This window comes from Protopterus annectens, chromosome 6.part0 (assembly GCF_019279795.1).
Source record: "Protopterus annectens isolate FY-2018-M chromosome 6.part0, PAN1.0, whole genome shotgun sequence".
Lineage (NCBI taxonomy): Eukaryota > Metazoa > Chordata > Ceratodontiformes > Protopteridae > Protopterus > Protopterus annectens.
Window position 1 is genome coordinate 1,670,063,628 of NC_056737.1, and position 13,608 is coordinate 1,670,077,235.

At 45.7% G+C, this 13,608-nt stretch overlaps 1 protein-coding gene across 1 annotated transcript in view; it reads right to left on the reverse strand.

Moving 5' to 3' along the window:
* MSH6 (mutS homolog 6) overlaps positions 1-13,608 on the reverse strand; it is a 614,863-nt gene that overhangs the window by 288,842 nt on the left and 312,413 nt on the right. Inside the window, exon 7 of the mRNA XM_044075079.1 lies at positions 354-443. Within this exon, the coding sequence (XP_043931014.1) occupies positions 354-443 (90 nt within the window). The remainder of the gene's footprint in view (positions 1-353; positions 444-13,608) is intronic.

Below are 13,608 nucleotides of genomic sequence, written 5' to 3' on the forward strand. Positions count from 1 at the left end.
AAGGAAGGGAAAGTTAAAAAAAAAAAAAGAAACTGGGTATATGGGCAGAATCCAACTTCTGGAAATCTACTTGCTAATCACCAAACACCTGTACATGCAGTTATACGAGCTCCTGCAATCACATCATCTGAAAGCAAAATCTGAGTGCCACATTAGGAAGGGCCACCACAAACTGAATTCCTATTCCAGGGATTCTGTTTCACAATTACATTTTTTTTGTATTAGCATTCTGTTTACAGGCTAGAACTTCACTGCTGTACATCCTATCTCTGGCATTATTGTTTTAACTCCTTCCCATCCTTTTAGGATGATGTTACGTGTAAGACTGAGTATAAGCAGAGAAGAGTAGTTACCCAGTTCATCCAGAAGCACAAGAGAATGTACAGTTGCATGTTGCAGAATGCTGGATGTTTCACTTAGTTCAACAAAGAAGGTGCTCTCGCCTAAAAAAAAGAAAACTGTATTTAGTGCCAAAATGTTTTAATGAAAATATGTATAATGTCAGTAGAGATTAACATGCAGTCGAGTTCATTTCAATAAAGCCACTGGATCATCACGCTAAGATCCCCTAATGCCTTATTTCAGAACTACACCCCTTTACTACTATCTCAAGCAAAGTACTCCTTTTACAATATAAACCATGCTTTACTCACTAAGAGTTAAATGCAAGCTGCCCAGTAACAGCTATCACACCTGATTTTCTCTCAAAATATCAAGGGTGAGGCTCAACCATTTGGAAAACTACTTTCCATACTTCTTGCAAGCCAGAAGACTACCCTCATTCCTAGCCAGAAAAAAATACACTCTGAAAGAAGCAATTTAGTAAAAATTACATTTTCTATCATCTGAAACAAGAAAAATGGCTTTACAAGAAAAAAAAATATTTTCTGACTTTCCCCTAAGTGCTAAAACAGATCAGTCTCAGGAATCATGGGGATGTACTTTATTACAACAAAAACTGAAGTACAGTATTTCACACAACAGTGCTTCCTCGGGTATTAAAACACTAAAACTAACCATTTAAATATCTACGTAAATCACATGAAATTAACAATTGCTAAACTAAAGAAACAGTTCGCTCTCAGTTGTTGCTTAAGTTTTAATGCTGATTTTATAGTAACCACCACTTACATCTGCCCCAAACATAGTTATGAATCTGTACTCAGCATACTCTTTTTGTAACACCTGCTTGGACTCCTTTTGTATTTTCTCTAAATAATCACAGAAAACTGAATACTACATTTTAACTCATCATATAAACTAGTATAATCCACTGCATATCAATGTATTTGGGTAATAAAATTAATTATTTTTCATGTCGAGATAGCACGGTTTGTTTTACAAAATCTAAAGTTTCAGTAAAATATCCCACTTCAGGCATCTAAAACACTGCAACCCTAATAGTTAACTATGTTTTTGAGTAGTGATCCACTTGTAAATTGTACTTTCTGTAACTGCACAACAGTTTCATAGAATGGAGCGTTAATTATTGCACACAGAGAAAAGTACAGTTGTGCAAAATCTTACTTAACAGTAGATGTCTGTCTTCACTGTTGCATTATCCTAAATATAAGGGATTCACCACCGATGGCAACCTGACGATCAGCCAGGATACAAAAGCCTAATGATCTTGTATACACCATGTCACACTTATGCGCCCCACACAGAAATTACAGCATAAAAGACACATACGGATGCAACTACCCAGAACTAAATTGGCCCAGAAGAGAACAGTCTCCATGGGACAAAGGAGTCCATGCACATCCAGAAGGAAAAAATGCAGAAGAGAACGGGGAAACCCTCACCCATAAGGGAATATAAAACAAAAACTACAACAAACAAAAAAGGGTTGGAGGGAGGGAGCGAATACCGCTTTAGTGAAGAGAAGGATATCTGTTAAGGTAACACTTTATACAACTGTACTATGTCCTTCAATATTATTGTTGCAGTATCCTAAACAGAAGGGAGAGCACGCAAAAAGTCCAGCTGCTGGTAAAGGTTGCTGCCAAAACAACAACAAATTTCCAAAGCATAAAACAATAATGGCAGGACCACCACAGCTCGCAGATGCAAACACTTTTATTGAAATAATAAAAAAACAGAAGGAAGTACAAAACAGCTCAAGAAACAGAATAGGAGGTGGAACGCTGAGACGGGTCCTCAAAAAACCCACATAGAATGGTTTCAGCAAAATCTGCTCTGGCCCTAGAAACCATATCCAACGTATAATACTTAGTAAAACTATGCACTAAAGACCAAGTAGCAGCTTTAAGGATGTAATTGGTGTCCACCCCCTTGAAGAAGGCATCAGAAGAAGCAACAGCACTAGACAGATTTGCCATGAAAAGTATAACATGAGGAAATGGCCTTGGATATCCAGAAGAAGTTTATTTGCTTAGAAACAGCCAAACCCAATATCCTGGGCTGAAAGGAAACAAAGCTGATCAGACTTATGAATGCCCTTTGTTTTATCCCAATAGTACCCGAGCTGTCCGTGCAAATCCAAGGAATGCAGGACCCTCTCACTAGCAGACTGATTCAAGGACAACTCATTTACTGCCTTTGGCATAAAAGGAGGATTAATACGAACAGACACCTTGTCCCTGTGATAAACCAAAAAAACAGATGAATAAGGGCCCGGAGCTCAGAATCCCTCTGAGCAGAATTAAGAGCTAGCAACAGAACAGTCTTTCCAGATAAAATGTTGCAAAGAAGCAGAATCAGCTCAAAAGGAACCAGAGTCAATTTTTCCAACAAAATTAAAGGTCCCAAGGAAGAGGAATAGGTTTTTCCTGGATGCCTAATATGCAGGATGCCCGAAACGGTTTGACCTCAAAACAAGAAGCCAGAGAAGGATTCAAGGGTAGGTTCGTAGAAATGGCGGACAAATGGGCCTTCACAGAACAGGCCAGGCCCACTGGAGCAACTCACAAATAAGAGGACCAGAGGGACCTCCACTGAAAATGGGTCCTGTTTACAAGCATAGGATCAGACAAAGTATTTTCTATTTGGATACAAGATTTCCTGGTTGAGTGTTTCCTTCTCTCCTGTAAAACCCTAAGCACATCCTCAGACAAGAGGTGCTTGAAAGGGATCAAAACCCTATCACCCACACTGTCAGTTGAGGACAAGTGAGGATGCATGAGAGACATCTTATCCTCTGTATGGAGATCCAACCAGTAATGTAACTTGTGGCTATTGCTCTTGGCCAAATGCATTAAGAAGGGGAACCATTGCGGTCTTGGCCAAAAGGTAGTCACTAGCAGGTATTTTGGGGAGCCCAACTTTATCTTCTACAGGACTCCAGGAAGGAGAGGAAAAGGAGAGAAATCATTAAGAAACATATCCTTCCAAGGAAAAGAAATGGTGTCAGTCTTCCACGCCAGATGGCATGGCACCCTAGAACAAAACAGAGGAAGTGGTCTATTCAGAGGAGAGGCAAAAAGATCTACCCGAGGAATAGCCCACTGAAGGACAATGTCCAGAAACATCTCTATGAAGCATCCACTCGTAAGCCTGTGTTTTGAACCTACTGCAACACTGTGCTGCTGGACTGTGCTCTAAAACTGATAATAGGGAGCTGCCCCCCAAGGCTAAAGAGCCATTCTGCAGAGGAGGCAAGATTCTGTGCCTCCTTGCTTGCTGACATACCACATCACTGTAGTGTTGTCAGCGTAAACCTTCAAGGGGCCTGGAGAGAACATGGGGTGAAAAGCTTGAAGGGCCAGAATCAGAGCGCTCATCTCTTTGATGTTGATAATGGTCCAATTCCTGATGAGGTCAGAGACCCTGAACTTTCAGGTGACCAAAAGAAGCCCCGCACCCCATGTCTGAGGCATAAATGAACAATTCTTAAGGGATTGCAGGCTGAAATGACTGGCCTGGGTTGACAGCAAACTGCTGAATTCACCACTTGAATTCCTTCTTTAGACGGGGAAGGAGAGGTGTACTAAAATGGAGGGTGACAATGCTGCAGTCAAACTGACTTGAGGAACCACTGAAGCTTCCGCATATGCGATCTGGCAAGAGGAAGCATTGGAACAGAAATTAATTCCAGGGCCTGAAGAGGCTTCCTGGCTGACAGCAGTCAGAGGAAGAGAATGAAAGAAGGCCGTCAATGACAAAACTTTTGGAGGTGGAAGAGAGGTCAACAATGGCACTAAATCCCGAATCCCAGATGCACATGTTCCTGAGGGAGTCAGGACAGGCTTTGGGGAAGTCAATAATGAACCCCAGACTTTGAAGAAAAGAGATGAACTCCAGATCCTGTAACAGGCGACTGGGAGAAGGTGCCTAAAGCAACAGGTCATCTAGATGATGAAAAATCTAGAATGCTTTGGAGCCTGCAAAAAGCAATCGCAGGAGCTAGGCATTCTGTGAATACCTGTGGGGCAGTAAAGAGGCCAAACAGCCAACAAAGAAGTGAAAATGAAAGGAAGAGATAAATGTAAAAACTTCCTGACGAGAGGGTGAATAAGGATATCAAGGAAAGCATCATTCGGAGCCAAAAAATACCAGAAAAGCCTGGGGTAATAACAGAGCCAGAAAGTTATGTACTCACCTTAACATTCCATCTGAGTAGTTGTACTTCATTTGTCTTCAACCTTTGGGTATTCGGATCCAGATCGGATCTGAGACAGCCGCATCACCAGCATCTGATCCGAGCTCCTCCTCCTACCCACAATGCCCCTCCAGCTCCTTTCTACCCTCAGATTGAGTTTGCTGAATCAGAAAACATAAGCCCAACCCAAATAACTTTACCACTAAAGGCTCACACAATCTAAACCAAATATAACCAGGAGAGCCACTAGTGTGCACCTCTCCCATATACCAAAATAGGACAATATAGTGACAAGGTCAGGGTGAAGGAGGGAGGGATGGTTGAAGACATATTAAGTACAACTACTCAGATGGAACGTTTTGGTGAGTACATAACTTCTTTATCTGAAGTAGTTTACTTCATTTGATCTTCAACCTTTGGGACAGAGTCCCCCAGCTACCAGCATCTGGGTGGCCCTCATGGAAGGATATTTCAGAGCACTGTGGAGCCAAATGATGCCCTACTCCTGGATACAATGTCCAACTTATAATGGGATATGAAGGCATGAGACAAGGACCAAGTTGCTGCAGAACAAATGTCATCCAGCCACATTCTCGACCAGAAAGCCACTAAAGTTGCCAAGGATCTAGTGGAAAGGGCTTTGATCATACCTGGAGGGGAAATGCCTTTGTCAGAATATGCCCGGCTGATGCATCTGGAAATCCATCTAGCAATAGTGACTCTGGAAACTGGTTTGCCTAAAAAATAGTTTGGAATAGGACACAAACAGTTGGTCTGATTTATGGAAAGAGTGTTCTGTGTAAATAAAACCTTAATTGCCTGAATGCAACTTGTATTCACCCTTGTTTTGGAAGTTTGGGAAGAAAACCGAAGACTGATAGTTTGATTAATATTTTTTTCGGAAGCCACATTTGGAAGAAAGGAAAGGTTAGTGTGCAGGGAAACCCTGTCCTTATGAAAATACATATGGAACTTTAATGGGCAAGGCTTGAAGTTCCAATACCTTCCTGGCCGAAGTGATGGCCAAGAAATAGCAAATCTACTGTCGCCGCTGGTTCAAATGGAGGGGAGACTAAAGCTTGTAGGACAAAGATGAGGTCCCAAGGAGGTATTGGATCTTTCACTGGAGGTTGCAGCATAAAAGTTCCATTAAGGAAAGTCTTTCAAAGCCTAGACGAAGCTAAGGAAGCCGTGTTTTCACCCACATGGAAGCTAGAGATGGCAGCCAGTTGAACTTTTACAGTAGAAGAACTAGCCCCCTGATGAAAGATACCAGATAGAAATTCCAGAATAGGTGGAACTGGAGCCATAAAGGGATCTATGTTCCACTGAGAGGCCCAAATAGAGAAGTATTTCCATTTGCTATGGTATATCTTTCTAGTAGAAGACTTATGAGCTGCCGCCAGAATGGCTTTAACTTGAAAGGGTAAACCGGGAGTCCTAATTATTACTGGAACTGGAGCAGCCAAGCTGTAAGTTTCAGACTGTCCAGGTCTGGGTGAGGAATCCCCAAGGGGTGAGAAATGAGATCTGGAACCGGATCAAATATCCATGGTGGAACTACTAGGTGAGACCAAAGAGAGAGGAAGCAGACTTGGCAAGGCCAGAATGGGGCAATGAGCATTACTGTGCTCCTCAGCCTGCGAGCTTTCTGAAGAAACTTTGGAATGAAAGGTAACAGAGGATAAGCATAAAGAAGACCGGGAGGCAAAGCATGAACCAGTGCATCTCTAGGGACTTCCCCCCGACAAGGGTTCAGAGAGAACTCACTGCATTTTGCATTGGAAGGAGATGCTAAGAGATCGCAGCAAGGCCAGCCCCATTTGAGGAAGATCTGTTCCGCTACTGAAGGATTCAGAGACCACTCGTAAGGCATCAGAATAGTCCTGCTGAGCCTGTCCACAAAATGTTGGACCATCCCAGAATGTGCACTGCCACCAGAAAGCGGCCGGTGGAAACCGCCCATTCCCATACTCTCATGGTTTCTTGACAAGGCGGTAAGATCTGGTTCCGCCCTGCTTGTTGAGATACCAGACTATGGATGCATCTATATTACCAGAGCGCAAGTTTAGGTTAGGGAATGCCTAAACATCGACCTGAAAAATTAAAATAGTGAATGGCCAATTTAACGTAGGGAATGAATTCCCTCGGCCACCAAAAATTTAAACCAAAATAAAGTAGGGGCTTTGCCATGCAAAATCTGCACAACAGCCAAGGGAATTCTTTCCCTGCGTTAAATCGGCCATTCGTGGTTTTTTGCTTTCACTATTACCAGATCGACATTTAAGTATTCGCTTACCTAAATGTTCGATCAAGTAATAAGAACCCACTACGGACATGCTCTCTGACTGGATGGCAACAGTCCCTAGAGGAAGATGGGCATGAAGGGCCTGCAATGCTAGAAGAACCACCCTCATCTCCAGGACACTGATATGCAAATTGGTCTCGGACAGGGACCTAGTGCCTTGGATTGTCCTTCCCAAGCCATGTCCCCCCCATCCTAGCTGGGGGGGCATCCGTGGTCACTGTGGTCGTGGGGAAGGATGGAAGAAAGGGATGTCTCCTTGGGCAAGATCCAGGGAGAGAATCCGCCAGATGAGTGACCATCTGCAAGCCCGTGATATGCATACTGGATAAGACGAAGGTAAGACCAGAAGGGACCACTGAACCGCCAACGTCCACTGCAGTACTCCCATGTGAAGATGCGCAAAGGGTAGGAGGTTGATGGTGGCTGCCATGGAACCAAGAGCCCGTAGAACTGTAACTGCTGAAGGGGTGAAGGACTGAAGAACTAAGAGATGTGAAGTTCAGATTGTTTACCCTCTCTGGGGTGAGATAAGACTCATTTGTATAGTGTCTAGTCGAGCTCCAATGAAGTCTAATCTCTGGACTGGAACCAGTGAAGATTTGCTGAGGTCGATTGTGATACCCAGTCTCTGTTTGCAAGAAGAATGAAGTAATCCCTGGCATGACATAGTAGATGCCTGATAGGGGCAGCAAGGAGCCAATTGTCCAGGTAGGGGTAGACATGGATTCTCTGAATCCTCAGGTTGGCCGCTACCACCACCATTGACTTTGGTGAACAAACTGGGGGCTGTGGTGAGACCAAAGGGTAGAGCCCTGAACTAGTAATGATTGGCCCCCAGCTGCAAATGAAGAAACCTGCAGGAGTGCCTGTTCATCTTGAAATGATCGCACACGTCCTGGAGGTCGATCGAGCACATCCAATCTTCTGCCTGCAGGTAGGGCAGAATGGACTTGACCGTGACAGTCTGGAATTTCTCCTTGGTTACTGACGGGTTCAGAATGGATAGATCCAGAATGGGTCTTAGGTCCCCTGTTTTCTTTGGCACCAACAAAAACCTGGAATATATGCCCAATCCAGACTGATCTAGGGGGACAAGCTGGATGACATTTTCTTAGCAGCTTTTCTATCTCCAGTGTTGCTTCCTCCCTCGGTGCGGGCAGAACATCCAGGAGGAGTTTTGGTTGGGGAGGTGGGGCTACAAATGGGATGGAATAACCTCTGGATATGATTTTTACCACCCAACGGTCTGTTGTAATGGACTCGCACTCCGTTGGGTGTAAAGAAAGATGGCCCCCAACTAAAACCAGAGACGAGCAGTCGGGCAACCCCTCAGGATTGTTGCATGGGTCTGTCCGAGAATGGTTCTCGAGACCCAAAGTTCTTCATACCACTTCTGCCTCTGGGCTGGCATCTGTCGTAATCCCCTCTGCCTCTGGGGGGGAAGAAGAATCTTAAATGTCCCGGGAGAAGTGAGATTTCCAGTACCATATCTTCTCTGCCCCTCATTGACTCCTTGAGAAGGATCTCGGAGGGGTGGAGAAGTAATAGAAAATGTTGATGGTGTTTTCCCATACTTCTCACTCATAGGTTCATAGATTGGTACTAAGCTAACTGCCCTTTCGAGCCATTTCAAGCCTAGCCAATTATCCCTTGTGAGACTCGAACCCTGCACCTTATGTTTGTAAGGCAAATACCTTAACCATTAGGCCACCCTCCCAACTCAGGACTAGAGTCTCACCTACTGACTTCCCAAACAGGGAAAAGCCATCATAAGGGGGCATTCACAAAGGATGCCTTTAAGGGTTCATGGTAATGCTGGACCTGGCCGCCCTGGCGGTTCCTTCTGTGGCATGGGACAAGATATGCATGGACGTATTTGCAACCGCTTTCAAAGTGGCCATGTGCACAGAGAACATTTTCTTGCCCTCTGCCGATGTGATCTCTGGGGGTGACTCAGCGACTTCCTTGACTAAGTTCCACTGTAGTCGGATGACATGCGCCATGTAGTTCTAGCCACTGTCCTTGACTCCCAGTCAGGAGGATGGACTGTAGAGCTCTCCTGCGTGAGCTCTTTCTTGGTGGCTGCCACCACCATAACATCGACTGGGGACCCCTTACTCCAGCTGGTTCTGTCCAGTGGGGGAGGGGGGGTGGTTTAAGAATTTTGTCTGGCCTTTTCGGGATTAGCTCCATGGTGTCCGGCTCCTTCCATGCTCTACAGATAAGGTCCACCAGTGAATCTACAGGGGGAGGGCACCCAGGAGGTAGATGGGCCTGTGCTGAATGCCTCCAGGAACACTAACTCGTCCGGGGTTGTTTTTTGTGGACCATCCCCCTCTTTGGCGTAGGAGTTTCATGATGTCGCCAAAAGACAAACGTCCAGCTGCTCCCAGAGGCAAAGCAAGCATGGGCTGTCCCTGAGATGACAGGAAGGTCGGCGCTGTACCCAGAACAGAGGGAGTCTAGATGGATTCCAGAGAGGAAATGGTCAGGGGTCTCGACCCACTCGAGAGGACCCTCTCCACCACGTCAAATGCTGAAGGAGTGTGGACATTCTGGGAACAAGTAATGGAGCTGCTCCCCACAGATACGACGAGGGAGTTGGAGCAGAGCCTACAGGAGCAAAGATGCCTAGAGGGAGGCTGCGCTCCAACAAACTCCAAGAGCTCGGATCCAACACGCTCAAGGTAATAGAAAATGTTGAAGTACAAGTTACCATCGGTGCAGACTCCCCCCTACCCCGACTCCAAGAACTCTTGGATCCACAGACTCCAAAACAGAGGGTCGGATCAGAGAAGAAAGTATGGGGTGAAAAAGGGTTGTGAGCTCCCAGCTCTAGAGGGAGAGGGGGCAGGCAAGACTCCCATCTGGATCTGGGTGCGGATGAACTTCCGCATCATCCTGTCCATCTCTGACTCACTCATGCTGTAGGTGGAATGTGAGAAAGAAGACACCGACATCAGCCATTGTGCTGGTGAAGGGAGGCTCTGGATGGTGGCCTAGACACAGTCGGCTCCGGGGAAAACCTGGGCGAACTGAGCCAAGGGGTACTGGGCCTGGGAGGTGTCCTGGATTTAGCGGGAGGCACCGATGGAGCAGAGCGGTCCGGGGACTGCTTTTTAGGCCTGTCCTTGTGTCTTTTTTCCCCCCATCTGAAAGCCTCATGCCAGGGGGATTGAATCCCAGAAGCCTGGGGAGGGGAGGACACAGTAGCAACCGCTACCAAAGAAGCAGCAGTAGCAGGGACCGCCATCCCTGAAGCAGGCATAAGCCCTTTCATAACCAATTTAGCCCTCCTGCCTTTGAGGGTTCTTGGGTTAAAGCCTGTGCAGACAGAGCAGGCTGTATCCAAATGGGCCACTCCTAAGCATGCAACACAGTGTGGCCATCGGCTGGAGAGAGCTTATGGCCACACTCCGTGCATTTTCTAAAGACAGGCTATGGGCTCTCAACCATGTTTTTAAGACATGCCTCACACACACGCCAACTACTACAGCAGGAGAAGGCCAAGGGAGGGGAAACACAGGACAATAAAACACAACTTTTTTTTTTTTTTTTTTTTAAACCAGCGGACACACGAAGGTTGGAAGGTAAGAACAGGAAATAGGGAACCTAACCAAGACTAACTAGTACAAAAAGCACTTGCCCACAAGAAAAAACACCTGGAACTTAGCGACCACGATACTTGGCTGTAAAGCGGCAAATGAGATCTGAGGGAAAGAAGGAGATGGAGGGGCATTATGAGTAGGGGGAAGAGCTTGGAGCTCGTATCAAATGCTGGTGATGTGGCCGTCTCAGATCCGATCCGGATCCGAATACTCAAAGATTGAAGATCAAATTAAGTAAACTACTTAAGATTAATAGTTATGTACTTACCATACCTTGGTATCTGTGTTATTCGTAGTCATGTATGGGTCTAGTATCAGACATGGGATCCGAGCCGGCACACAAACAGCTTAACTCAAGCTTCTCCCCTCCCATAATGCTCTGCTGCTCTCTAACCCCCTAAAACAGAGTTTGCCCTCGGAGAAAGACAAAGACCTGCCACCAGAAAAGGTCCACCAAAGTCCTGCCAATCCTTCAGGAAGGGGGAAAGAGGGTGGGATCGTGATGAATGGTTACTACGGATAACACAGATACAATGTTATGGGAAGTACATAAAAAGAAGTTATGTACCTACCATAAAGTTCCATGTTAGTTGCCTTCATCTCGCCTTCTTCTTTCTTGCTTGTTGGGATCGGAGTCGATCCTCTGCTCTGACTCTGCCATCTTCTATAGCTCGAGAGCTGTTTACCAGCTCGAGGCTACCCCCTATCCCATGATACCTAGCCCTAGATCTCATTTGAAATAGGCAATCCCAGCCATAGCTATGGAATGAAATCCCTCCAAACAGAGGGTTAAACCTACCTGTAATAATCTTAGTCAGTAGAGAAAACAAACCAGAGAGCACTCAGCCAGTGAAACTTAAACTCTTCTCGGTCCAATAGGACAGGGGGATGGAGGGGGGGGGGGGTGACGACGCAAGATAAGACAACTAACATGGAATGTTATGGTAGGTACAAAACTTCTTTATGTTAAGTTGTCTATCTCGCCTTCGTTTCTTGCTTGTTGGGACAGCGTCCCTAGCATCTACAAACCTGGGTGGCTCATTGGAACAGACTCTTCAGAACAGTGGAACCAAAGTTAGCTCTACTCCTGGAGACCACGTCTAACTTGTAATGAGTAATAAAGGTATGAGGATTTGCCCACATGGCAGCGGCACAGAGAGTCCATGGGCAACCTAGACTGGAAGGCTACAGAGGTGGCCAGAGCCCTAATAGAATGACCTTTCGGTTTGGTAGACAACTCCGTTTCTTAGTTGATAGATGAAGGTAATGTGAGACAACCATCTAGACAGGGTCACTTTGGACACTAAAAGACCCTGTTTGCCCTTAGTATAGGATAGGAAAAGTTGGTCAGACTTCCTTAAATCCTTCGTTCTATGCAGGTAAAAATGCAAATGCCTATGAACATCCAAAAGGTGTAATTTGTATTCTGCCTTGTTGTGGTTATGGAAAAACACAGGAAGGTCTATAGACTGGTTTAGGTTATTTTCTGAGCAGACTTTTGGAAGGAAGGAGGGATTAGCTCTCAGAGGAACCCTGTCCTTATGAAAAACTAAGTACGGATGACGAACACTTAGTGCCTGAAGTTCAGAGACTCATCTGGCTGAAGTAATAGCTACTAGGAAGAGTTTTCCAGGATGCTGCTGGTTCAAAAGGGGGCATAATCAAGGAGGTTAGTACCAAATTAAGGTCCCAAGGAGGAGGGGGATCTCTCATTGGGGGCCTAAGGAGAGTCGTCTCTCTGAGGAAGGCCTTACACAGCTTATGAGACCATGTTTAAATTAGAAAATCCAATATGAAAGTTAGAGATGGCCGCTAATTGAACCCAGATTGTGGCAGAAGCGGACCCAGAATGAAAAGGCTCTGTTAGGAACTCCAAGATTTCGTGAACTGGGGCTGAAAATAGGTCTATGTTCCTAACCTCTGCCTTTCAAGAGAAACGTTTCCGTTTGCTAGCATAAGTCTTCCTAGTAGTGGATTTGTGCGAGGAGACAATCTCACACAGCTGGGGAGATGCTGGGAAGCCTGGATAGGGTTGGAATTGGATCAACCAAGCTGTGAGCTGGTGTGTTTGGCGGGATCGATGCAGCTCTCCTGATTGATGAATCAGCAGGTCTGGAATAGGATCCAGAGTCCAGGGCTGCTTGAGGAGGTAACGGTGCAGGAAAGTACAGTTTTGTACCTACCATAAATGTAGATGTTAGAGTGCTCATACAGCTGCAGTCATAACAGATGGGTTATCCTGCCATCAGGCGGGTCCTCGGTCGGCCAAATTCCAAAGTCTAGGTCCGGCGTTGGTTGTCGTCGCTTCCTCCCGGGCGTCAGTGCGGCAGGGGTATAAAAGAGGCAGCAGACACCATTTTCTTCAGTTTTTCTTGCCCCAGATGTCAGGTGCCCCCAGAAGGAAGGCAAACAATGTTATGCAAAAATGCAATGTTGATAAATCAAAAACAGTAGTTGCAAGCAAATACACCATAAAAGTACCCCAAAAGGTTATATGAAAAGGGTTTGTCATAAGGCCTGTCCTAAGAGAGGTTGAAGGGAGGGAAACCTGGACTGCAGCTGTATGAGCACTCGAACATCTACATTTATGGTAGTTACAAAACTGTACTATGTTCATCGTGCATACAGCTGCAGTCATAACAGATGGGTAGAATCCCAAAGCTAAGTAAGGGTGGTAGGCACTAAGTGGAACTAGGAGGGGCTAGGATGCCCTGCAGGACTGCTGTGGCAAAGCCCGCTCTAGGGGAGGTGATCGTGCTTGGAGAAAGTGTGCACTGAACTCCAGGTGGCTGCTTCCAAAAATATCCTTGGTAGGGACCCCCCTGAGGAAGGCTGCAGAGGTAGCTGTAGCTCTGGTGGAGTGGGATCTGATGCATGCAGGCACAGTTTTTCCATGAAATGAGTAACAAAAGCGTATGCAGTGGGCTATCCATTTTGAAATGGTCTGTTTGGAAATAGCCTTTCCTTGAGCACCTGCAGCATAGGACAGAGTTGCTCAGATTTCCTGAATGGCTTTGTCCTGTCCAAATAACGAAGTTGTCTGTGAATGTCGAAGGAATGTAGTAGATTTCCCCTTTGTTTTGTGGATTAGGATAAAAGGTAGGTAAGTGGATAGTCTGATTCAAAGCTAC